The sequence below is a fragment of the Saccopteryx bilineata genome, chromosome 2 (genome assembly GCF_036850765.1).
Source record: "Saccopteryx bilineata isolate mSacBil1 chromosome 2, mSacBil1_pri_phased_curated, whole genome shotgun sequence".
In the NCBI taxonomy this organism is placed as follows: Eukaryota; Metazoa; Chordata; class Mammalia; order Chiroptera; family Emballonuridae; genus Saccopteryx; species Saccopteryx bilineata.
Window position 1 is genome coordinate 113,597,231 of NC_089491.1, and position 27,679 is coordinate 113,624,909.

At 39.1% G+C, this 27,679-nt stretch overlaps 1 protein-coding gene and 1 pseudogene across 2 annotated transcripts in view; one reads left to right on the forward strand and one right to left on the reverse strand.

The window, feature by feature from the left end:
* RAB3IP (RAB3A interacting protein) overlaps positions 1-27,679 on the forward strand; it is a 62,075-nt gene that overhangs the window by 18,824 nt on the left and 15,572 nt on the right. The window contains exons 5-6 of one of the 2 annotated variants that reach the window (XM_066257652.1): positions 19,331-19,426; positions 26,246-26,323. In XM_066257652.1, the coding sequence (XP_066113749.1) occupies positions 19,331-19,426; positions 26,246-26,323 (174 nt within the window). Of the gene's footprint in view, positions 1-19,329; positions 19,427-26,229; positions 26,324-27,679 lie in introns of those variants that run through there. The other variant, XM_066257653.1, reaches the window with a different exon arrangement.
* LOC136323705 (NADH dehydrogenase [ubiquinone] 1 beta subcomplex subunit 8, mitochondrial pseudogene) lies at positions 26,480-27,124 on the reverse strand (annotated as a pseudogene).

A 27,679-nucleotide genomic window follows, 5' to 3' on the forward strand; every position in this document is an offset into this window, starting at 1 on the left:
GTATTTGTTCCTGTTTTGTTTTCTTACTTTAAAATAAGATACATGCAGTGTGCATAGCGATTTGTTCATAGTTTTTTTTATAGTCCGGCCCTCCAACGGTCTGAGGGACAGTGAACTGGCCCCCTGTGTAAAAAGTTTGGGGACCCCTGTTTTAGGCTTTCTACTTCTTTGTGATCCCATCTAGAAAGATTGTATTGTTCTAGGAGTTTATCATTTCTTCTAGATTGTTGAATTTGGTGGCATATAATTTTTCATAGTATTCTGTGATAATCCTTTGTATGTCTATGATATCTGTGGTAATTTCTCCTCTTTCATTTTGGATTTTGTTTATATGAGTCTTTTCTCTTTTTTCCTTAGTGAGTCTTGCCAGGGGTTTGTCAATTTTATTGATCTTTTCAAAGAATCAGCTCTTTGTTGTATTATTTTTTTCTAGAGCTTTTCTGTTCTCTATTTCATTTATTTCTGCTATAATTTTTATTATTTCCTTTCTTCTACTGGTTTTGGTTTGCCTTTGTTCTTTTTCTAGTTCCTTAAGATGTGATGTTAAGTAGTTTACTTGGGCTCTCTCTTGCTTTTTCATATACATATAAGCATGTAATGATATGAACTTCCCTCTATTACTGCTTTTGTTGCATCCCAGAGATTCTGATATGTCGTGTTGTCATTTTCATTTGTATATATTTTTTGATCTCTTCTTTTTTAAAATTTTTATTTTTTTTATTCATTTTAGAGAAGAGAGGGAGAGACAGAGAGAGAGAGAGGAGAAACAGAGGGGGGGGGAGGAGCTGGAAGCATCAACTCCCATATGTGCCTTCACCAGGCAAGCCCAGGGTTTCGAACCAGCGACCTCAGTATTTCCAGGTCGACACTTTATCCACTGCGCCACGAGAGGTCAGACAGTGATCTCTTCTTTTATTTTTCCTTTGACCCATTCATTTTTTACAAGTATGTTGTTTAATTTCCACATTTTTGTGGGTGTGTTTACTTCTTTTTTGCAGTTGAATTCTAGTTTCAAAACCTTATGGTCAGAGACTATGCTTGGTATAATTTAATCTTTCTGAATTTGTTGGTGTTAATTTTGTAGCCCAGCATATGGTCTATTCTTGAGAATGTTTCATGTACACTGGAGAAAAATGTATATTCTGACAGTTTGGGATGAAATGTCCTGTAAATGTCTATTATGTCCATTAGTTCTAGTGTTTCATTTAAGGCCGATATTTCTTTTTTCTCTTTTGTATTTTTCTGAAGTGAGAAGCGGGGGGAAGGCAGACAGACACATTCCTGCACACGCCCTACTGGGATACACTCGGCATGCCCACCAGGGGCGATGCTCAACCTCTCTGGGGCGTTGCTTTGCTGCAGTTGGAGCCATTATGGTGCGTGAGGCGGAGGCCATGGAGCCATCCTCAGCACCTGGGCCAACTTTGCTCCACTGGAGCCTTGGCTGCGGGAGGGGAAGTGAGAGAGATAGAGAGGAAGGAGAGGGGGAAGGGTGGAAAAGCAAATGGGTGCTTCTCCTATGTGCTTTGACCGGGAATCAAACCCGGGACTTCCACATATTGGGTGATGCTCTACTACTGAGCCAACCAGCCAGGGAAGGCCGATATTTCTGTATTGGTTTTCTGTTTGGATGAATGATCTAAAGCCATCAATGATGTATTGAGGTCTCCCAAGTATGATTATATTTTTTTTGGTTTGCTCTTTTAGATCACTTAGTAGTTTTATATATTTTGGTGCTCCTTGGTTTGGTGCATATATATTAAGGAGTGTTACATCTTCTTGATACAATGTCCCCTTTATCATTATGAAATGTCCATCCTTTTCTCTTGTTACCTTTGTTGTCTTGTAGTCAACATTGGCAGATATGAGTATAGCTACTCCTGCTTTTCTTCGGATATTATTTGCTTGGAGAATCATTTTCCAACCTTTCACTTTGAATCTATTTTTATCCTTGTAGCTTCCATGTGTTTCTTGAAGGCAGTATATTGTTTGGGTTTTGCTTCTTGATCCAATCTGCTACTCTGTGCCTCTTTATTGGTGAGTTGAATCCATTTACACTTAGTGTAATTATTGACATTTGAGGATTTTCTATTGCTGTTTTATATACTGTTTTCTGATAGCTTTGTGTTTTGTTTGGTTCTTCTTTTTTGTTTTTCTGTCATTTGTTTTTATTTTGTTTTTTATAAATTTTTTATTAATTTTAATAGGGTGACATCAATAAATCAGGGTACATATATTCAAAGAAAACATTTCCAGGTTATATTGTCATTCAGTTATGTTGCATACCCATCCCCCAAAGTCAGATTGTCTTCCGTCACCTTCTGTCTAGTTTTTTTTGTGCCCCTCTCCCCCTCCCCCATCTCCTCCCTCCCCCTGTAACCACCACACTCCCGTCCATGTCTCTTAGTCTCGTCCTTATGTCCCACCAATGTATGGAATCCTGCAGTTCCTGGTTTTTTCCGACCCACCCACCTCACTCCGTACAATGTTATCAAGATCCCACCATTTTGTTGTAAATGATCCGATGTCATCATTTCTTAAGGCTGAACAGTACACCACAGTGTACATGCGCCACATCCTCTCCATCCATTCTTCTATTTTTTTTTTTTTTACGATGATTAAAGCCTTTAAGCAAACTCTTGGCCAATACAGCAAGAATCCATAAAAGAGTAGTGTCCTTAACATGTTCACCAAGTCCAAGTTGGCACCATCACCATTCCAAATTGCTGCAAATGCAACACAACCCCAGTTCAGTCTGTTAGGAGCTGTCACAAGGAGCAGGAGTCCAGGAAAAGTCCACATCCAGGAAAAGCCCTCATGGCACTGGAAATGTTGTCACGATTCTATACTTTGCAGCTCACGTCCAAGTCCCAATGACCACTGCTTCTAGCTGGTAATGATTCAGGTAGACTGGAAAAGCCATTTGCAGCATGCGTGGATATGGAGCTTCTGTTTTCCTCTGCCTGGAGAGATGAGACCAGGTTGCTTTTCCCTAGAGCTCTGCGACTGTGGCGTGGTAAAGAGAACCTTGGGATACACTAAGCTGGGTGGCAAAGGTAGATTCATAATAGAAGTTGGCAAAAGGGGGAAAGAGAGCTCTAAATTAGGAGTAGGTCCCAGCCTGAAATATAAGTGGGGCATTGAGGTCGGAAGAATAAAGGAAACACTATATATTAAACAAAGGAGCAGAAAATAGGACTATCAGCACCCACAACAGAGATCTTCGAGGGAAGAATAAAAAACCTGACTATCAGGCAAGACATAGTTAAATGGCCCTTGTACAAATGAGATCAGTTTACCTGCTTCTTGGAAGAAATACCCTAGGCTCGTCCACAGTGTTGTAGATGGGGCCGATGACCCTGGGCACCTTCAGCCTTCAGTGGCAAACCCCAGCATTCTGGGCAAGGTTAGGTCATAGGTGGCTGGAGCAGGGCTGGAAGAGACTGAACCCTCCCTTAGAGGAGCGAGGGCGAAGCCTACCTTCCAGTGTCCCTTTTTCCTCACAGCAGAGGCATGTAAGTCTGGCAGGCTTTAGCTCAATGACCTTCCTTTCCACTATTGAAGCAGGACCCAGATGGCATCCTATGAGACCCCTTTGGGGCGTTGGAGCCTTTAAGGGTGTATCCTAAAAGCTGGTAGTTCCCCTGATCTCTATTGGGCTTTTTCTGCCTCTAGGTATCTTAAAAGCCATTCTCAGAAGATCTCTCTGAGGGGTTTGAGAATCCCCATCCGTGAATCCCCAAGCCTATATAAAGCTTTTCCGTATATCTGGAGCTATCTGGAAAAAGACAAAACAGTGTTATTAGCTGGATCAAATAAAAGAAGGTAGAAGTTTGCAGGAGAAAAGTATTTGGCATCTCCTGTTCATCAGCATTCAAAAGAAATTTAAAAAATTTTAAGTAGCCCTGGCCGGTTTGCTCAGTGGTGGAGCGTCGGCCTGGAGTGCAGAAGTCCCGGGTTCGATTTCCGGCCAGGGCACACAGGAGAAGCGTCCATCTGCTTCTCCACCCCTCCCCCTCTCTTTCCTCTCTGTCTCTCTCTTCCCCTCCTGCAGGGAGGCTCCATTGGAGCAAAGATGGCCCGGGTACTGGGGATGGCTCCTTGGCCTCTGCCCCAGGCGCTAGAGTGGTTCTGGTCGCAACAGAGCGATGCCCCGGAGGGGCAGAGCATCGCCCTCTGGTGGGCAGAGTGTCGCCCCCTGGTGGGCATGCCGGGTGGATCCCAGTCGGGCACATGCAGGAGTCTGTCTGACTGTCTCTCCCCGTTTCCAGCTTCAGAAAAATACAAAAAAAAAAAATTTTTTTTTTAAGTAAAAAGCATAATATAGTAGACCCGTAGGAGTTCCAGGATGTGATTCCCCCTTTTAAGTTTTTTTAAATTGACCTTAAAATATTTTCTGGGTATACTTTAATGATACCTTGACTTTAAAGATTGTAAGAAATACACATAATTCGAAAGGTTTGACAAAATAGAGTAAATGCTTTTGCTACATATGCAGGAGCATTGTCAGTTTAAGCAGTTTAGGAAATCCAATAATAGAAAAATACATACAGACAATGAGCTATAACATGCTTAGCAGCCTCTCCTGTTCTGACAGGGGTTACTACAGATCCAGAATAGGTATCTACTGTAACGTGGACATAGGACTTTTTGCCAAATGAAGGTATATGAGTAACATCCATTTGCCAAAGTTGTCCTGGTAGGGGTCCTTGAGGGTTAACTCCAAATGAAGGGACAGATTGTAGTATAGGACCCCTTGGACAGGATTTCCCAATCTGCATGCTGCTTCCCGAGACAGTTGAAAATGTTTACTCAGGACTGCAGTGTTCTGGTGATGAATAGTATGAGACTGAATTGCTCGATCTGTCATGGTTGCTCCAAATAATTTTCTTTTGGGTAGCTTGATCAACAAGGGCATTCCCTTGTGCTAAAGCTCCAGGGAGCATGGAGTGAACTTGAGTATGTCCTATAAAACATGGAGCTCTATGTTGACCTACAAGTCTTTGAAATCCCCGATCAAGCATCTGAGTACTGACTAAACCATTAGGACTTACAAGCAACACTCCCATATTTTTCAAAACATCTCTACCCCATAAATTAACTGGCCATCCAGGGACCACATAAGGCTTAAAAGATCCAGAATCACCTTCTTAATCTTCCCAATGTAGAAAACTAGAACTTTGTTGAGGGGATTTACTCTGCCCTATACCTTGTAATTCTGTGGCTGCTGCATGAGTGGGCCAAAAGGAGGCCAATGTAGTTTAGCAATAACAGATACATCAGCTCCGGTATCTAAAAGTCCTTTAAATTTATGCCCTTGAATTGTTAGTTCCATTTCAGGGCGTTCCTGACTTATTTTTTTAAATCCAATTGGCAGAATCAGAGGAGCCAAATCACCAATTTTCTTGGGGCCCCTTTTTTAGGATGTGGCCCGAGAAGCAGAATTAGCATCCTTATACTATTCTTCTAACTGCCTGTATTAGCTGTGAGACACATTCTTTTTTTTTTTTTTTTTTTGATTAATTTTAATGGGGTGACATTGATAAAATTGTCTTCCCTCACCTTCTAACTGGTTTTCTTTGTGCCCCTCCCCTCCACCAACTCCCTCCCTCTCCTCCCCCTACCGTGTAACCCCAACACTGTTGTCCATATCTCCGAGTCTCATTTTTATGTCCCACCTATGTATGGAATCATATAGTTCTTAGTTTTTTCTGATTTACTTATTTCGCTCAGTATAATGTTATCAAGGTCCATCCATGTTGTTGTAAAAGATCCGATGTCATCCTTTCTTATGGCTGAGTAGTATTCCATAGTATATATGTACCAAAGCTTTTTAATCCGCTCATCCACTGACAGACACTTGGGCTGTTTCCAGATCTTTGCTATTGTGAACAATGCTGCCATAAACATGGGGGTGCATTTCTTCTTTTCAAACAGTGCTACGGTGTTTTTGGGGTATATTCCTAACATTGGTATAACTGGGTCAAAAGGCAGTTTGACTTTTCATTTCTTGAGGAATCTCCATACTGTTCTCCACAGTGGCTGCACCAGTCTGCATTCTCACCAGCAGTGCAGGAGGGTTCCCTTTTCTCCACATCCTCGCCAGCACTTATTCTGTGTTGTTTTGTTGATGAGCGCCATTCTGACTGGTGTGAGGTGATATCTCATTGTGGTTTTAATTTGCATTTCTCTAATGATTAGTGATGTTGAGCATTTTTTCATATGCCTATTGGCCGTCTGTATGTCCTCTTTGGAGAAGTGTCTATTCATTTCTTTTGCCGATTTTTGGATTGGATTGTTTGTCTTCCTGGTATTAAGTTTTACAAGTTCTTTATAAATTTTGGTTATTAACCCCTTATCAGACACATTGTCAAATATATTCTTCCATTGTGTATTTTGTCTTTTTATTCTGTTCTTATTGTCTTTAGCTGTGCAGAAGCTTTTTAATTTGATAAAGTCCCATTTGTTTATCCTTTTATTTATTTCACTTGCCTGTGGAGACAAATCTGCAAATATATTGCTGCGAGAGATGACAGAGAGCTTACTGCCTATGTTTTCTTCTAAGATGCTTATGGTTTTACGGCTTACATTTAAGTCTTTTATCCATTTTGAGAGTATTTTTGCAATGGTGTAAGTTGGTGGTCTAGTTTCATTTTTTTGCAGGTAGCTGTCCATTTTTCCCAACAGCATTTGTTGAAGAGGCTGTCTTTACTCCAATGTATGCTCTTATCTCCTTTGTCAAAGTTGTCCAAAAAAGTGTGGGTTTATTTCTCGGTTCTCTGTTCTGTTCCATTGATCTATATGCCTGTTCTTTTGCCAGTACCAGGCTGTTTTGAGTACAGTGGCCTTATAATATAACTTGATATCCGGAAGTGTGATATCTCCCGCTTTATTCTTCTTTTTCAAGATTGCTGAGGCTATTCGTGTTCTCTTTTGGTTCCATATAAATTCTTGGAATATGTGTTCTATATCTATGAAGTAAGTCATTGGTATTTTAATCGGTATTGCATTGAATTTATAAATTGCTTTGGGTAATATAGACATTTTAATGATGTTTATTCTTCCTAACCATGAGCACAGTATATGCCTCCACTTGTTTGTATCTTCTCTGATTGCTTTTATCAATGTTTTATAATTTTCTGAGTACAAGTCTTTAATCTCCCTGGTTAAATTTATTCCTAGGTACTTTATTTTTTTGGTTGCAATGGTAAGGGGGATTGATTCCTTAATTTCTCTTTCTGACAGTTCATTGTTAGTGTATAAAAATGCCTCTGATTTCTGAGTATTAATTTTATATCCTGCCACCTTGCCAAATTCATTTATCAGGTCTAGTAGTTTTTTGACTGCGACTTTAGGGTTTTCTATATACAATATCATATCATCTGCAAATAATGATAGTTTTACTTCTTTTCCTATTTAGATGCCTTTTATTTCTTTTTCTTGTCTGATTGCTGTGGCTAGGACTTCCAGAACTATGTTGAATAAGAGTGGTGAAAAGGGGCACCCCTGCCTTGTTCCTGATCTTAAGGGGGTTGCTTTTAATTTTTGCCCATTGAGAATGATGTTAGCTGTGGGTTTGTCATAGATGGTATTTATCGTGTTAAGGTATGTTCCCAGTATTCCCACTGTGCTGAGAGTTTTGATCATGAATGGGTGCTGGATTTTATCAAATGCTTTTTCTGCATCTATTGAAATTATCATGTGGTTTTTCTCCTTTCTTTTGTTTATGTGATGAATCACATTGATTGATTTGCGAATATTGTATCAGCCTTGCCTCCCAAGAATAAATCGCACTTGATCATGATGTATGATTTTTTTCATAGATTGCTGGATCCGGTTTGCTAATATTTTGTTGAGGATTTTAGCATCTAAATTCATCAGGGATATTGGCCTATAGTTTTTTTTCTTTGTGTTGTCTTTGCCTGGTTTTGGAATCAGAATATGCTCGCCTCATAAAAGGAGCTTGGAAGTCTTCCTTCCTCTTGAATTTTTTGAAATAGCTTGAGAAGGATAGGAGTTAGTTCTTTGAATATTTGGTAGAATTCACTTGTGAAGCCATCAGGCCCAGGACTTTTCTTTTTTGAGAGTTTTTTGATGACGGTTTCAATCTCATTTGTTGTAATTGGCCTGTTTAGGTTTTCTGATTCTTCCAGAATAATTTTTGGAAGATTATATGTTTCAAGGAATTTGTCCATTTTATCTAGGTTGTCTAGTTTTTTGGCATACAGTTCTTCATAGTATTTTCTTACAATATTTTGTATTTCTGTTATGTCAGTTGTTATTTCTCCACTCTTGTTTCTGATTTTATTTATTTGAGTCCTCTCTCTTTTTTTCTTGGTGAGTCTGGTTAAAGGTTCATCGATCTTGTTTACCTTTTCAAAGAACCAGATCTTGGTTTCATTGATCCTCTGTATTGTTTCTTTAGCCTCTATGTCATTTATTTCTGCTCTGATCTTTATTATTTCCTTCCTTCAACTAGCTCTAGGCTTTACTTGCTGTTCTTTTTCTAGTTCTTTTAGATGTAGGGTCAAATTGTTTATTTGAGCTTTTTCTAGCTTCTTGAGGTGTGCCTGTAATGCTATGAACTTCCCTCTCAGGACTGCTTTTACTGTGTCCCATAAATTTTGAATTGATGTATGCTCATTATCATTCGTTTGTAGGAATTTTTTTTATTTCTTCTTTGATCTCATTGTTTACCCATTTGTTATTTAATAACATGCTATTTAGTTTGCAAGTGTTTGAGTATTTTTCAGTTTTTCGGTCGTGGTTGATTTCTATAGTTTAATGCCATTGTGATCAGAGAAATTGATTGATATGATTTCAATCTTCTTAAATTTGTTGAGACCGCTTGTGTGCCCTAACATGTGGTCTATTCTAGAGAATGTACCATGAGTGCTTGAAAAGAATGTGTATTCTGCTGTTTTAGGGGAAAGGTTCTGAAGATATCTATTAAATTGAGTTGATCTAGTATGTCTTTTAAGTCTGCTGTTTCTTTGTTAATTTTCTTTCTTGAGGATCTATCTAGTGATGTTAGTGGGGTATTGAAATCTTCTACTATTATAGTATTGCTGTTGATCTAGGCCTTTAAATCCATCAAAGTCTGCTTCATATATTTAGGTGCTCCTATATTAGGTGTGTAGATATTTATAATGGTTATATCTTCCTTTTGGATTGCTCCCTTTATCATTATATAGTGACCTTCTTTATCTCTAACTATAGTCTTTGTTTTGAAGTCCATTTTGTCTGATATAAGTATTGCTACCCCAGCGTTTTTTTCATTTCCATTTTAATGAAATATTTTTTCCATCCTTTTATCTTCAATCTATGTGCATCTTTTGATTTAAGGTGTATCTCTTGTAAACAACATATGTATGGGTCCTGTTTTCTTATCCATAGGGTCCATTCTTATCCTATGTCTTTTGATCGGATCATTTAATCCATTTACATTTAAGGTTATTATTGATATATAATTGTTTATTGCCATTTTATTCTTTAAAACTGTATTCCTCTTTTGCTATATTCTTTTTCTCCTTTGTTCTGTTTACAACAGGTCCCTTAGCATTTCTTGCAGCCTTGGTTTGGTTGTAGTGAATTCCTTGAGTATTTTTTTGTCTGGAAAGCTTTTTATTTCAAAATATCCTTCAATTTTAAATGATAGCCTTGCTGGATAAAGTAGTCTTGGTTGTAGGCTCTTGTTCTGCATTACTTTGAATATTTCTTGCCATTCCCTTCTGGCCTCAAGTGTTTCTGTTGAGAAGTCAGAAGTCATCCTTATAGGGGCTCCTTTGTAGGTGATAGTCTTTTTTTCTCCCGCAGCTTTTAATATTTTCTCTTTATCATTTAGCTTTGGTATTTTAAGTATGATGTGTCTTGGTGTTGGTTTCTTTGAGTTTCTCTTTAATGGAGTTCTCTGTGCTTGTGAGATGTTTTCCTGCTTTAATTGAGGGAAGTTTTCAGCTGTGATATGCTTGAACAAAGTCTCTATCCCTTTTTCTTTCTCTTCTTCCTCAGGAACCCCTATGATGCGGATGTTATTTCTCTTCATGTTGTCACAGAGCTCTCTAAGAGTTTCCTCAGACTTTTTGAGTCTCTTTTCTTTTTTCTGCTCTTCTTCCATGCCTTTATTTATCGTGTCCTCTAACTCGCTGATTCGATTCTCCGCTTTATCCATCCTGCTTTTAATTTCTTCTATTGTGTTCTTTATTTCAGGTATTGTATTTGTCATTTCTGACTGATTCTTTTTTATTATTTCAATGTCCTTTTTTATATTTGCTATCTCTTTATTTAGGTTTTCATAATGACCATCTATTGTTGTTCTGATATCTTTGAGCATCCTAACAATCATTATTTTAAACTCTGCATCTGGTAAGTTGGTTATATCTGATTCATTCAGGTCCTTTTCTGGGAATTTCTCTTGATTCATTTGTGTTGCATTTCTTTGCCTTCACATTTTCTCTTTGTAAAGGAAGGTTTTGGCCTCTGGAGTCCACTGGGTATGGCCTCTGTTCCCTAGGTATGGTCTGTCTGCAGGCCCGCCACCCCCTCTTCTGTTGCTGCCTAGGGCTTTTGGGTTTGGGTGTTGCTGGTGTCTTCTCACTGGGGCTGTTGCTGTGGTTTCCACCTTTCCTTCACGGGTAGTGGCTGTGATCACGTGCTCAGGTGTACAAGCCTTGGTGGCCTTGGCCTTTGCCCCGCCCCTGTGGGTGTCGTTATGCTCGGCCCTGACGGCAGTGGCGAGCACCTCCTTTGCTTAGCCTGTTTCTGGGCTTTTGCCCCACCCTTGCAGGAGGAGCCCGCTTGTGGAACGGCTGCTAACCTTGGCTCCACAGGCCAGGCGGGACTGCGTGCCCACGGTCAGTAGTGGGACTCTGCCTGTTCTGGGGTGGGACAAGGCTGTGCTCCTGCGCCCTTGCTCAAGAGCTGGTCTCCACCCCTTCCGGTGTTCCCGCTCTTTCCCTGCAGGCCAGATTGCAGACTGGAGGCAGCTGGGCTTGACTGCTTTTGCATGCCCCCTCCTCCCCAGCCTGGCAAGGCTGAGCTCACATCTGAGCCCAGTGGCGGCCAGCTGGCTTCTGCCCCTGCCGACAGAACCGCACCTCCGCGTCCCGCTGCTGCCCACCCTCCGGCGACCCTCAGCCGTGTGGGTGGCGGCGCTGCAGCTCAGACCCTTAGACTCACTACTGTAGCCCTGAAAGCTCCCTCCTTCTGAGCAACTCTGCTCTGAGTGCTGCTGGAGAGCTTGTTTGGCTGGTGTCCTGCTTCCCTTTGCTGGTATTGCTGTTTCCGGGGGAAATATTCTCTTTAGATTTGGGGAGTGACTCGTCCCAGGGGTTAGGGTAGCTGTCTCCCAGAATGATTCTCCCTGTACCCTCTTCCTGCCACTCCGGTCCTCTCCTCTCTTGCTGTCCCCCGGAGTCCTGGGTGAGTGGTTATGAGAGAGGTGTTCTGCGCGATCCCTTTAAGAAGAATCCTGGGTCTGAGAAATCAGACTCTTTCTCACAAACAGTATCCTGACTTGTTTCCAGCTAAATACTGTCCATACGCCTCTTCTAGGCTCTGGGGCTGCAGGCTGGGGCTTTGTTCCTGGAACTCAGGTCCCTCCCCTCTCTGCTAAACTCACTTCCCACCATGCAAGTCTCTCCTGGCTGCTGTTCACTCCAGGGAGCTGGGCAGCCCTCTCCGCATTTCCGCTTATCCTACTAGTCTCAGTGTGGCTTCAGTGTTCCTTGGTTGAAGAGTCCTCTTAGTTTAGTCCAAAGTTGGTTTTTCCAGATGATAGTTCTTAAAATTAGTTTGTAATCCACTTTGGTTCTGGGAGGTGGTTGTTGGTACATCTGCCTACTCCAGCGCCATCTTGTCTTCCTCTCTGTCATTTGTTTTTATGTGGTGGTATTCCATACTTCTGTCTTCTGTTTTTTCTTTTTTTAAGCTATGTGTTTCAGTAGTAACATTTTCAGGGTGGTTACCATTAGGTTATTAGAAGAAAAAAATGTCATATTTATTAGTGGCATTTTCAGGGGTGATTCCCATTAGGTTATTGGAAGAAAAATTATATTTATTAGAGTCCATTATCTCATGAGTGCTTCTGTACTCCATCTTCCTTTGTTACTGCTGATCTTTATCCTCTCCCCTTTTATGTTATTGTTGTCACAGATTATCCTTGTTTTTGTGGTTTTGTTAAAATTTTTTTACTTGTAATTTTTTCTTGTTTTGTTCTTTGTATCTGGTTGGATAACCCCCTTTAGTATTTCCTGTAGTGGGGGTTTTCTGGTGATAAATTCCCTCAGCTTTTTTATGTCTGTAAATGTGTTCATTGCCCCTTCATATTTGATGGATAGCTTTGATGGATATAGTATTTTTGGTTGGTAGTTCCTCTCTTTTCAGTACTTTAAATGTTGGGGTCCACTTCTGGCTTCTAGAGTTTCTGCTGAGAAATCGATTGATATCCTAATGGGCCTTTATATGTTATATCATTCTTCTCCCTAGCTTCCTTGAGGATTCTTTGTCATTGATTTGTGATAATTTCATTATGATGTGCCTTGGAGTAGGTCTGTTTAGGTTGAGGTAACTTGACGTTCTGTCTACTTCTTGGATTCGAGGCTCTCTTTCCACAAACTTGAGAAGTTCTCACTGATTATTTGTTTTAATATGTTCTCTATTCCTTTTGCCCTCTCTTCCTCTTCTAATATACCCATTATTCTTATATTGCTCTTCCTGATGAAGTCAGACAGTTCTTTTAGGACTTTGCCATTTTTTTAAATTCGTGAGTCTCTCTCTTCTTTTCTCTGTAGTATCTCTAGTTGCCTGTCTTCAGTGTCACTGATTTTCTCCTCTATCTGGCTTGTTCTGTTGGCTAAGCTTGTTACCTCATTTTTCAGTTTGTGTATTGAGTTTTTCATCTCTGTTTGGTTCTGTTTTATAGTTTCAGTTTCTTTGATGAAGTACTCCTTTTGTTCATTAAGTTGTTTTTTGAGGTCACTAAATTACCTTTAAGTGTTTTATTGTATCTTATTGAGTATTTTATTATTTATTTTTTTAAACTCGCGTTATTTTTTTATTTTATTTTATTTTTAGATTTTATTTATTCATTTTTATTAGAGAGATAGGAGAGAGAGAGAGATAGAACAGGGGGAGGAGCAGGAAGCATCAACTCCCATATGTGCCTTGACCTGACAAGCCCGGGGTTTTGAACCAGTGACCTCAGCATTCCAGGTTGATGCTTTATCTACTGCACCACCACAGGTCAGGCTCTTATTGAGTATTTTTAGAGCTTCAATTTTGAATTCACTGTCATTAAGCTCCAAGGTTTCCATGTAATTGAGATTTTTTCCTGGAGATTTTTTATCATCAATTTGAGCTACAGCTCTGTCTTGTATATTTATATTTGATTTTTTTCCTTGATGGCATTTGTGGATGGTATTATTAATAACCCCAATAAAAGATAATTATTCCTTTTTCTGGCAGGGGGTGCTGCACTACAAGATTTGCCTCTGCAGGATTCTTGGGTGATCTGTTAAGGCTTAGCTGTCACCTTTGTAGTGATGAACGCAGGGTTGTCACGTTGGTGAAAGGGCTTGTTGCTAGGGCTTTGCAACTTTATAATGCCGGCCTTGGCTAACAAAGCCCTCCCTCACATCCCAATAGAGCAGGGCATCTATTTCTGAGTGCCCCCGCCTCTCACAGGAAGAGAGCAGCCTGTAGACGTAGTGGAGGGGGGTCAGCCACCACTGCTGTTTTCACAGCAAGGGGAGCAATGATGAACTGGGTGGCTGGGGTGACAGAGTCCAGTCCCCCCTCTGCTACTACTTTAAGCTCTGTAAGCACAGCTCTGGGCTGGGCAGGGGGTGCGCACCACAAGCCGGTGTCCCTGAGTTTCAGGAGCAGCTGGGGCAGAGTTTGCAGGTTAGGGGCTTCCCATCCACACATGCTAAACTCCCTTTGGCAAGCTCATGCCTGAGCTTCAGAGCTGGTGGTGTGCAGATCCCAGATCAAGTACGTCTGGCACCACAATGCTAAATTGTGCCAGTCGGGTGGGCAGATCAAGTGCGCCCCAGTGTCCTGTGGGCCAATCTCCACAAGCTGTTTGCCTGCAGTTCTTGGGAGCTTGTGACTGGCTTTGTGTGCCTCGTGCCTGTAGTAGCTCAGCCCTGCAATCACGGGTGCAGCAGATGCTGGGAAGCAGCCCTGCTCCCTGTTCTTGGTGGTCACCCCTTACTCTGCTCGTTCCCCCAGACTCTCCTCCCAACTTGTCAGATCTGAGACAAAGCCTGCGGAAACAGTGCCTCCCTCCCTCAGGTCTGTGAGGAAGGAGAAAGACTCAGTCCTTTGGCATTTGATATTATTTTTTCTTCTGTGCTTTGGCCCACCTTCTTGTGCGATCATACCTTTGTCTATCCAGTGTGTGTATATTTCAGATTCTTATTGATTATTTTGTATCCCCAACACTTGGCATAATACAGTGCAATGCCTGGAATAGATGTTTCTTTATAAATTCTTTAAGGAATGGCTAATGGTTCAACAGCCATGCAGATATGTTCAAACATTTTGGTTAAATATATATATGTGTATATATATATAATATATATCAAATATCTATATTATAAATATATATAACATATATATAGTACATATATATACATATAATACATATATATTTTTTTTCCCAGTTAAATATATTTTATCTGAAAGAAAAATCAATAGCTTTTGAAGTCTTTTCCCAAAGAGAAGGGGTATGCTGAGATGAGATTGTATTTGGCTACTACCATACAGCTCAAAGTCCATTATCTTAATACACAGTATTAAGTAAAATCACATTTTATATAGAACTACTGAGCATATATATTCATCTTTGAGAGTACTTTATAGGTATTTATTGATCAGAACAGATCACTAGTTTCTTAGTTCAAGTTAATTTATTTTGAAATCTTTATTTGGCTACATTTAGAGGTACTTTTGAGGTAATTGAAATAATAATAACGTGAACACATATGAATGGTGAATTTTATTATGAAGAGTTCAAGACAGTATTAATTAATACTTCCCTGAATTGTGGGAATTTGTGAATCAAAAATAAGTCAGTAGCCATTGTCTTCACTCTGATTATTCTTTTAGAGAGATCTGATGGTTACCATTTTCCATTTTACTTCTAATCTAGTTTTGATTTTCCATTTAAAGTGGATTTCTTATAGGCAGCATGGAGGTAAGTTTTGCCATTTATTCTTTCTCATAATCTCTACTATTAGTGTGTTTGGACCATTTACATTAATATGATATTGATATGGTTTGATTTAAATCTGCATTCTTACTATTTGCTTTCTGTTTGTCCCATCTGTTCACCCCTCTTTCCTCCTTTTCCACCTTCTTTTGGATTAATTCCATATTTTTTATGATTTCATCTTGTTTATTTGGCTTATTAACTTTATATGTTGTGCTAATTCAGTGATTGTTTAGGATTCATAGCTTAGATTTTTAACTTATCACAGCCTATCTTCTAATAATGGTACACTACCTTACATATAGTGTAAGGACCTTATAGAAGTGTATTTCTGTCTTTCCCCTCTCAGCCTTTGTGCTGTGAGTGTCATACATTTTACTTTTTAAATTCCACAGTGCATTGTTACTATTTTTGCATTAAACAGTTGATTATTCTTTAAAGGGATCTAAATGAGAAAGAATCTTTATATTTACTGGAGTAGCTGATTTCCTCTGCTCTTCATTACTTCATGTAGGTCCAGCCATCTGATGCTATTCTCTTCCTACTTGAAGGACATTCTTTAATTTAAATTTTGTTGAGTGTGTTTGCTGATGATAACTTATTTTCAGCTGTTGTATATCTGAAGAGGTCTTCTTTGTACCCATGTTTTTTGAAAGACATTTTCACTTGGTAAAAACTTTAGATTGACACTTTTTTCTTTTAGTATCTTAAAGATGTTGTTCAAATGTCTTCAGTATGCATTGTTTCTCACAGAGTTCAGCTGTTATCCTTACCTTTGTTCCTCACATGAGATGTGAGATTCCTCTTTATCACTGGCTGTAAGCTATTCCATTACGGTGTACTTTGGTGTAGTTGTCTTGAGGTTTCTTGTGCTTGGGACTTACTGAAATTTTTGAAACTGTGGGTTAATTTTTATAGAATTTGGCTATTATTTCTTGAAAATCTCTCCTCTTCCTTGGGACTACTTTTGCATGTACATTGGATTGCTTAAAGTTCCATAGCTAACTGGCACTCTGTTCAGTTTTTTTAAATCTTCTATTTCATTGTGGATAGGTTCTATTTCTATATCTTTATTGTCAGTATTTTATTCTGCAATATCTATTTTGTTACTCCTATACAACGTATTTATTTTTTAAGGGAGAGAGGCAAGGACAGACAGGAAGGGAAAGAGATGAGAAGCATCAACTCATATTGTGGCACCTTAGTTGTTCATTGATTGCTTTCTCATATGTGCCTTGATGGGAGGTGGAGGAGGCTCCAGCTGAGCCAGTGACCCCTTGCTCAAGCCAGCGTCCTTGGGCTTCAAGCCAGCAACCTTTGGGCTCAAGTCAGTGACCATAGGGTCATGTCTATGATCCTACGATCAAGCTGGTTGAGCCTGTGCTCAAGTCAGTGACCTTGGGCTCAAGCTGGTGAGCCTTGCTCAAACCAGATGAGCCCACGCTCAAGCTGTCGACCTTGGGGTCTCGAACCTGGGTCCTCTGAGTCCCAGTCCAATGCCCTATCCACTGCGCCACTGCCTGGTTAGGCTGTGTTTAACTTTTTATTGTGATAACTTCATATATTTTTTCCATGTTTCAATAAATTGTTTTCCTGGACTATTATGAGGCAGTTGCTGTCAAGGAGTGTAGGATAAACCAGTTTAGCTTTTTTAGTTTTACATTCAAGGGCTCCCCTTCTATTATTGGTATATCTTTGTAGCCACTTCTCTTTCTCAGAGGTAAGCCTTGTTTGAGAAGGTTTTCTCCTATAGCCCAGTGTCTCTGTGAGCTTTACTGGCTTAACACTTCATCATAACATAGTTATTTTTTATAGTATTTTCTGCACTCTGTTTCCTTTGGAACTTTGCCCTCACCTTCTTCCTTTAATATCTGAAGTGTGTCTGTCTGCCAGTCTCTCTCTTTCTCTCCCTACATTATTCTTGTCCTGCAATTTGGTTTCAGATTATGAGTTTTCCTTTGTGTGGAGCTCTGTCCTGGAAGGGTTTTTTTGCTGGATGCTTTGAGCTACCTGAGTGCAGAGCTTCACAGCACTGTGTGCTGCCTTAGGACAGCCTTCTACACTCACCTACAACAGGGAGCCTGGGAAAACCATTCCCTTTTGTTCCATTTGTTCTCAGATTTTTTCTCCCAGTTTCCACCAATGGTAGAATCCTCTGCTTTGAGGACATACGTAATTTAGGTTCTGAGATTTTTCAGGGTGCCTCTGTAGTCTCATTGACTTCTTGTTCTCCCTTTCACACAGTTGCTGATCCTGCAGTGCTGACATGTAGCTACATTCTCTCATAGTCGGAGATTCTAGGGGATTCTCTTTTACTTACGTTTATTGAAGATGTAGTCATTGGGTTCTCTGATATCCCAGTTGGTATACTTAGCTTTCAGGAGCTGTCCTTGGGAGAGTCAAAAACTGTGTTGCCACCACAATTATAATATAACTAACTCATTATTTTATTAGTGTAGTTGTGACCAATATATAAGGGGCTTGAATTTTTTTATCTCAGTTTGAAAGATTAATTTAGGGCAACTTATAAAATTGCATATTTGTAATATCTTAAATTTTTTTTAAAATTTTAAATCATTTTTATTTTTCAGTGCAGTTGACATACAATATTATATTAGTTTCATGTGTATACCTCAGTGATTAGACATTATGAAACTTACTAAGTGGTCATCCCAATAAACCTCGTACCCTACAGACACCATACAATAATGTCTTAATATAGGAATTTTTTTTTTTTTTTGTATTTTTCCGAAGCTGGAAACGGAGAGAGACAGTCAGACAGACTCCTTCATGCGCCCAACCGGGATCCACCTGGCACGCCCACCAGTGGGCCATGCTCTGCCCCTCCGGGGCGTTGCTCTGCGGCGACCAGAGCCACTCTAGTGCCTGGGGCAGAGGCCAAGGAGCCATCCCCAGCTCCCGGGCCATCTTTGTTCCAATGGAACCTCGCTGCGGGAGGGGAAGAGAGAGACAGAGAGGAAGGAGAGGGGGAGGGGTGGAGAAGCAGATGGGCGCCTCTCCTGTGTGCCCTGGCCGGGAATTGAACCCGGGACCCCTTGCACGCCAGGCCAACGCTCTACCACTGAGCCAACCGGCCAGGGCCTTAATATAGGAATTTTTAAACATCTTTTTGTGACCTGTTGGGAATCATGTGTAAATGTAAGATAGATTTTTGTTGTTAACATTCTTCCTAATTTTAAGTTTGCATCATTTGCCTCTGGTTATAATGTTAAAATGTATAGTCTTCTAATAGAAATTTTAGACTACAGTGTGGTACGTAATTTATTTATATGTAAATAATTGTTAAAGTAAACATGGAAAAAAACTTGTTGAACTTTTATTGACATGAGTAAGCATAATTGAAGAAATTGCTTGTTGGCCCTGGTCGGTTGGCTCAGTGGTAGAGCGTCCGCCTAGCGTGTGGAGGACCCGGGTTTGATTCCCGGCCAGGGCACACAGGAGAAGCGCCCATTTGCTTCTCCACCCCTCCGCTGCGCTTTCCTCTCTGTCTCTCTCTTCCCCTCCCGCAGCCAAGGCTCCATTGGAGCAAAGATGGCCCGGGCGCTGGGGATGGCTCTGTGGCCTCTGCCTCGGCGCTAGAGTGGCTCTGGTCGCAACATGGCGACGCCCAGGATGGGCAGAGCATCGCCCCCTGGTGGGCAGAGCGTTGCCCCCTGGTGGGCGTGCCGGGTGGATCCCGGTCGGGCGCATGCGGGAGTCTGTCTGACTGTCTCTCCCTGTTTCCAGCTTCAGAAAAATGAAAAAAAATAAATTAAAAAAAAATAATAAAGAAATTGCTTGTTGGACATAAATATGTTCAGAAGAAAGTTAAGGGGAAATTTTAATTGTTTATTTTCACATGTAATATATAATCATATTTAGTCTTTAAATGTTTTATGAAAGAAACATGAAAATTTAATGTGAGAATTTTTTGTAAATTAGATTTGCCTGATTGTGTTCCACATAGCAAGCACACTGAAAATAAACATTTTCAGTGTGAACATTGTAGGAGGGAACAGTATTAATATTTTGTAATTTTATTAGTAAAGATTATATTGTCTGTTGAATCGAACTTCAAACTATGGAAATTCAAAATAATATATCCATTTCTCACAGGAACTGAAGTTAAAAGATGAAGAGTGTGAGAGGCTTTCTAAAGTACGAGATCAACTTGGACAGGAATTGGAGGAACTCACAGCTAGTCTATTTGAGGTTGGTCTATTTATATCTTGGCCAGAAGCAAAGTTTTGATCTTTATATATTGATAGAATTATTTTGAGGGAATCTTGAGAAAAATACACTTAACTTTATGCATATTTGCAAGTCTTCTAAGAAAAAATAAAATCCTTAATAAATGTAGAATCTCTAATTTAAAATGTTATGAAAAGGAAAGAACACTGGGTGACCTGTATCAGGCTGTTAAGAAATGCATATTGGAAGGAAAGGAGGTAAATTTAATTTTGATTTTTATCAAATATTAGGGCGATGTGAGGGATGAACATAGCAGGCACATCTTGTTAGAAGGTGCACTTTGCTCTTTAGCCTATCACTGCGACCACAGTTTTCTTAGTAGGGGTGCCATTGATATAAGACATTTAACATCCTTGGTGTATTACTCAGGCTTCTCCAAGAAACAGAAGTAATAGGATGTGTGTATATATATAACTTCATATAGACAGAAAGAGACTTATATTAGGAATCGGCTCATGCGATTATTGAGACCGACAAGTCCCAAGTTTTGCAGGGTGAGTTGGCTGACTGGGGACCTAGAAAAGCCAATGGTGGTTCCAGTTCAAGTCCAAAGGCCTGAGAACCAGGAGAGCTGATGCTGCAGTTCTAGTTCCTTTTTTTTTTTCCAGTTCTAGTTCTAAGGCTGATGGGCTTAAAACCCAGGAAAAGCTAATGTTTCAATTCAAGTCTGAAGGGAGAAAGAATTCTCTTTTATTCTGTACGCATCAGCTTTTTGTTCTATTCAGGCCTTCAATGTATTGGATCAGGCCCACCCACATTATAGAGGACATTCTCCTTTGCTCAGTCAACTAATATGAATGTTTATCTCATCCAGAAACACCCTCAAGAAACACCAGAATAATGCCTAAACAAATATCTGGGCACACCATATGGCCCAGTCAGGGTGACACACAGAATTAACCATCACACTTGACTTTGCCCAGGAAATGTTAGAAATCCTTCATGATCATTTTGACAACTTATAAATAAATATTCTTGAGGGTGGGCAGAGGATAGCACTTCTTGTTAAGAAGTCTTGCCCCGGAGTGCCTCCTTTAGGTTAGCCTCCAAAATGTTTCTTATCGAAAACATTGAGGTATTACTAGAACAACTAATGCTATTATCACTCACCAATATTATTTTCTTAAAAATCTGTTCTTAAAACTTTTAATGTAATACAAGGTTTTAGGGAAAAATTTCCTCACACTTCATTTGTGTTTATGCAACATCTGTTTCAGTGTTAGCTATACATATTTGCTCACATAATTGTAATATATTTTGTAGTTTTTTCTCCCAAATAACCTCTTTTCTTGTTACTACATAGTCAGTGTAATGATAGAATAATCTTATCATATTCTACCATTTTTATCATTTTAAGTAGTATTGCAGTGGATGTATTCAGATTGTGGGCTTTCAATGAGCATGATGCTCCACTCCTGTTGGCCTTCACCTTTGTCTTTTTTGGGGTCATCTTCTTTCACAAACATTTTAAAACTAATTTATTTTTTGTTTAGTTAGCTAGTCAGAGATGAGAGGAAGAGGAATTTAAGGTGAAGAAGAGTGGAAAGTTAAAGCTCTGGAGCAGGAGTTCTGTGACTTGTCACATTTTTGTATGTACAAGAGGTATACAGAATATAAGACTTTTTCTTCCAGTATTGTCTGGCTACAAGAAAATTTTGTAATGATATATGGATACCAGATGAGAAAGCAATTATGTTATACTATTTAAGAAAATTTTTATTTCTTTCCTGCCTGCCCTTAATTTTAGCTCTGCTTAACTCTATCCTTCTGTACTTACATGTATATTCTGTTAGATGAAGTAGAAGGAAAACAAATAGGAAGAAACTTTTCCCTCTCTATAGCGAGATGTGAAGTACCAGAAATGCAGTTTGTGCAATTAGTGAAAAAGCATATCTGGAAAACATGGTCTTGGGGCTCCTGACGTATCCCTAACAAACAATGGCTAATAGCACTGACACTGTGTAAACTTCCTGGGAAAGAAAATTACATTGATTAAACATGATTTTAGTAATAAAGAAAGCTGTATTCAAACCAGTTATTTGTGAATTTTGAAAAAAGGACTAAAAGTTTTTCTCTTGTCTTAATTGTTGGCTTCACATGATCTGTTTACTGTTGTCTTATGAAAAGATTTTTTTTCTTTGTATTTTATATATGTGTATCGGTTTAAGAATTAAAAACTAAAAAAAAGAATTAAAAACTATTATGAATAAATTCAGTTTGCACAGTTTTGGTAAACTTAACATGTAAATTTAAATTAGCACTGTATTATGTATGATGAATAATCTTGTATCTAATTATACTTTGTAGCTAAATTGAGTCTTAAAAGTATCATAAAGAAGAACTATAAAGTTATACATATATTTTCCCCCCAGTATCTCAGATTTTGAGATAATATAAAATAGAGTTGAAAGAATGCTTTACAAAGTAGTCTGCATTTAACATGGGAAAAAGAGATAGAATCTAAAGATGTTTCGCTTATATATATTATGTCAGACAGTTGTATTAAATGTTTATGCTATGGGGAAAAAATATATGTATAACTTTTTAGTTCCCCTCCCCTCTCTCTCTAGTTTTCTCTCCATAGTGCTGTGAGGCATAGAGGACACACTATTACCATTTTGTCTGTGAAGAAAGTGAGGCATAGATAGGTTAATGGGCAGTGCTGGGACTCAAGTTCATGACCTCAACTCGTGGCCTTAAGTACTGTGAAAATCATAAGTGGCACTTCCTTTTATGTAAAGGCACAGAAAAGGAGTCACCTTAAGGCCTCTCTTCATCCCACATTCAAACTGTCAGAAATCTTGTGACAGTACCTCGAGAACATAAAGCAATCTATTGCCTTTCTATTTTGATACAGCTAACACAATCTTCCAAGCCACCATAATTTCTTACTTAGATCTGTATATGCCAAATTTTTTGTTCATGTACCTGGTCAGTAAAAGAAAAACTTGAGCATTACTTAATTACAATGAAGATACCCGATACTTACTGAGTGTTCCTTATTCGCTAGGCACTATTACTTATAAATAATATGCATATACTAACATTCCTAATAATGTGTTACTTAAATTATAAAATAAATTTGAAAAGAGCACAAATTATAAAAATGTTTTAAAATTTTTATAATAGTACAAAATATTTTTTTCTCACTAAAATGTATGTGTGTGCATTTTCCTACAGGGGTGGGCAAAGGGGATTCATATGGAAAAATAATACAATGATTAATAAATAATACAAGAATAAACTTTTTCATGTGCTCACAACTGTAAACCTACTTTGCCTATGCTGTAGTTAGTGAGAAGAGTGTGATTGAATGTTACCATGTTTTAAAAATTTTTGTTTTGCCTGACCGGGCAGTAGTGCAGTGGATAGAGCATTGGCTTAGGATGTTAGGCCCCAGGTTCAAAAACCTGAGGTCACCGGCTTGAGCATGGGCTCATCCACCTTGAGCATAGGGTCATAGACAGGACCCCATTGTTGCTGGCTTGAGCCCAATGGTTGCTGGTTTGAAGTCCAAGGTGACTGGCTTGAGCCTGAGGTCGCTGGCTTGAGCAAGGGGTCACTGGCTCAGCTGGAGCCCCCCAGTCAAGACACATATGAGAAAGCAATCAATAAACAACTAAGATGCTATAACAAGCTGATGCTTCTCATCTCTCTCCCTTCCTGTCTGTCTATCCCTGTGTTTCCCCTCCCCTCTCGCTCTCTCAAAAAAAGAAAAAAATAGAAAAGAAAAATTTTGTTTCAATAACTTATTTCTGGATGAAGGTCTAGTCAAAGTGTCATTTTTTAAATTAGATTTAATGCTGCTGGAGACTCACAAATATATTGATTCAAATGAAAGAAGTATATCCTCTGTTTTAAATCATTCTACTAAATTTTCAGTGTCATTGTCAGTTATATGAAGGTTTTTTCAAAAAATTCTCTATTGAATTTGCCTTCTCTAATAACAACAAATTGTTTTTGCAAATCAGAAGATTAAGAGTAACTCGTGTTTTGGGGAGAATAAATTTAAAATTTCTGTTTTCAAAGTTTGCAAGGATAAAGATTAGAATGTTTGTGGATAGAGGTCTGCAAACTACTTCCTGAAGGGCAAAATTAGGCTATCTCTACTTTTGAACAGCCTTGAGCTAGAATTGGTTTTTACATTCTTTTTTTTTTTTTTTTTAAGTGAAAGCAGGAAGGCAGAGAGACAGACTCTTCACATTCGCCCAGACTAGGCTCTGGCAAGCCCCCTATGGAACCATGCTCTGCCAATCTTGGACATCACTCCATTGACAACTGAGCTGTTTTTAGGTCCTGAGGTGAAGGGAGGCCATGGAACCATCCTCAGTGCCTGGGACCAACTGTCTGGAATCAATTGAGCCATGGCTACTGGAAGGGGGGAGGGAGATGAGGACAGGAGAGGGGTGGAGATGCAGATATGTTCTTGTCCTGTGTGCCCTGACTGGGAATAGAACCAGGGAAATCAGTACCTTGGGCCGATGCTCTACCACTGAACCAACTGACCAGGGCCGGTTTTTACATTTTTAAATGGTTGGGAGAAATCAAAAGAATAATATTTAGTGATATATGAAAACTATATGAAATTCATATTTTAGTGCTCATAGATTTTTATTGATATGGCTGCACTCATTTGTTTATGTATTTATTGTCTGTGGTTGCTTTCATACTGCAGTAGCACAGTTGAGTAGTTGCAACAGACAGTGGGCTCACAAAGCCAAAACTGGCCCTTGGGGAAGTTTGCTGACTCCTGGTATAGATGATACCTCTGTCATTTTCAGCTTCAGAATGGTAGGGTGATAGAAAAATTTTCAAATTTCTTTTGTACCTACCTTTTTCTTTTTTTAAAAAAAAATTTACTGATTTGAGAGAGAGAAGGAGAGAGAGAATTGATTTGTTGTTATACTCTTTTATGCATTCATTGGTTGGTACTTCTATGTGCCCTGACTGGGGGGAGAACTCTACAACCTTGGCGTACATGGATGATGCTCTTAACCAATGGAGCTACCTGGCAAGGCCTGTGCCTACCTTTTAATGTCTTTAGTCATTGTGCAAAATCCTATACATTATCTTTTTAGAGCCTGCTACTTTCTCCTTCTAGCTCTCTTTTCTTTCCTCTGAGATTCCAATCATAAGTATGTTGTATCTTTTCATTTGGGTCTTGGTCCCCCAATCCTTCAATGTTTCATTTGCCTAACTCTTCTAACCTTTCCCCATGGGAGGTTTCGTCTAAGTTGCATAGTCCACTATTAATAACAGCAGAGTCCATTTCTAAACAAATATTCTCTTCGTAGCAGGAGCTACTCTGCATTTTTAGTTAAAATGTCACCCCTCTTGAGGAGTCAGATTAGATGTGTTCATTATTTTGAAAATATCTACCAAATAGTTCTATTAATAGCTACTTATTGTTATAGAAAATTATGCAAATCTGAAATATTTGTTATTTTCAAAAGAAAAATACTTACCTTATTATTAAATTTGACAGCTCTTAAAGACTTTGATACAAAATAGCACAGTTGTTCATGGAAGATTTTCAGTTAATCTCATCTTATTATAAAGCATTGATACTAAAGCTTCTTTTATTTAAACTGACGTGACCTGTAAATTTACATTCGTGGACACACACAGACTGCAGCTTGCTACAGCACTATATAAGCAGGTGAACAGATTGGAGTGCCACTGCCAGACTGAGGGGGAGAACTTCCACTCTCCATTCTACCACCGAGCAGTTGAGAACCTAGTGAAGGTGTCACTGTCACACCGTTTATTAAATACCTTTGAAGCTAGTTTTTTCCTCACCCCCTTTCTCCCTTTCTTCTTTCTCATAAATTGCAAATCAAAGCTCTAAACTATCTGCTCTTACATCCCTGGGGATTATCTCGAGTACCCTCTATACTATTCCAGTTTATCTTTAATCCTTTATAGGAGTTATTCCATACAGCAGAGTAATCTTTAAAAAAAACAAACAAACAACAAGTTTAATTATATTCCTCTCTTCTTAGAAAACTATAAGACTTCATACTGCACTTAGAATAAAATCCAGGATTATTGATCAGTTATTTTAATTATTAGAATGTAATCAGGATGAACACTCTTCAAGAGCAGGGGTCTTGTCTTTTTGTCCTAGGATATTATTCTTGAACAGAACCTCACAGATAGATGATCTGAATACACGTTTGATGAGTAAAATAGAATTAAATACCTGGAATTTCATATTTGTAGTACTGAAAAGTTAAGACCCTGTTAGAGGGAAAACTGATTTGTCTTTTTAGGTTGCACTGTACAAAATCATTAATATTAGTTGTGATTTTTTTTTTTGATTATTGAAAGCTCTAAGGCTTCTCAGCTGTCATTTCCATAAACTACAGCACTATTGATGTTTTAATATTTTATGTGTCCCTTCTGTATGTCTTTGTTGTGGTGTGACTAATATGTGTGCATTGTGACCAAATTATAAAAACCTAATTACATAAAAGTTGGATTTAATATATGGGTCATATATTTTCTTTCATCACTTTCATAGTCCTTTATTCAACCATAGATCAGAGTGCTTGAACTCAGGTTGGCTGCCTCAGTGGTAACAGGTACTAATAAAAGGTACTAGTTCCTAATTTCTAATATAGTAGTTTGTCTATCTTCTGACACCTCTTATTTCAGAAGTTGACATTGAATACTTCAGGCTAAATTTTGGTAGTATATCTTTGCTTTAATCATTTATTAAGAGATTTTTGAAAATAAATGCTAAATACTTTCCAAAATTTTAGATGTTAACTTTTTCAGGAAGCACATAAGATGGTGAGAGAAGCAAATGTCAAGCAGGCAACAGCAGAAAAACAGCTAAAAGAAGCACAAGGAAAAGTAAGTTTTTACTGCTTTTAATAGTATAAAATATAAAGAAATTAGTGCTTACTTTTTTTTTTTTTAACCAGAGCACTAAGTTTTATTACGGATTTCATTAAGGTTAAATCAATAGGAATGAGGGAGTCAGGTAGGGCGCACAACACCCAGGAAGTCTCACCAGACTTCACAATGAACCACCTGCTCAGGCTCTGGGGGGACCACCCCCTTCTTCCAGGTATAGATTGTACTGCTCACAGAAATGAGGGGATATTTCAAAATGACTATGAAGCTATACAATATCCCCTCATTTTTGTGAGCAGTATATTATAAGGATACTGCTTTGGCCCCACGGACTGGTAGGAGGGGTGAGTCTCCCCTACCCAAGACATGAATAGTATGAAGACCACGAAGCTGAAGACCTCCTTACACATGAGATTCCAAGAACCAGGCATGGGGGACGTGTTCACAGGGTTCCTGATATAACATCGGGTCCCAGTGAAGTGATTCACCCCAGTTCAGTTTCAGGTTTGGGTGGTCCCAGTCATACCATGGCCCCTTCTGTGCTGTGAGCAGTCACAGAGCTTGGGTAGTCGCATACCCCATGCCATCATCTGGGCACCACTCGTAGTCTTTCAGCTGTATTTGATCCTTCTTGGTGGCAGCAGCGGTGGCATCCCTTTCTTCAGGGGTCCTGGCAAAGGGCCTCACAATCATGTCCTTGGTGGAGTGGAGGGCTGTCCATGCACTCAGTGGCACCACGTCCCAGGCGGCCCTGCACAGCCATCAGACTCCCAGGACCACCTCCCTGGCCGCCACCATCTTGATCTCTCATCTTCCTAGTGATCACTGTCTTCAAGATACTTAACATTTATTAGGTTTTGTTGTGAGTCTAAAAGGAGTGCTTGTCTTAAATGAAGATGGTTTGGAAACTATAGGAAACTATAAAGGAAGAAATAGCTGCTGTGTAGGTAATATTAATATTGAGCATTTGGTGTTCATTTATAGGAGAGCCAAATGATTCAAAGGCTTGTCATCGTGTATTATTAAAAGAATCATATCGCATTTAAAGTTAGTATTTATTTTGTTCACTGTTAAAAGCCACTGAAATGTTATTAGAGTTTACTGGTTTAGGAATGAACTAGAACTAATCATAATCTGTTATATTTTGAAGATTTTGAAAATTCACATAAATTAAATGTTAGACATTTTGAAAAATTTTTAAATTTCATTTGACCTTGTGAGTAGCAGCTGAATCCAAACCACATAGAAACATCAAAATCTTAATTTTACTTTCCTTTTATTAATCCACAGGAAATACACATTAAACTTACATTTCATCATTGGAAGGAAAGTGTTTTGACAGAACTGCTAGTC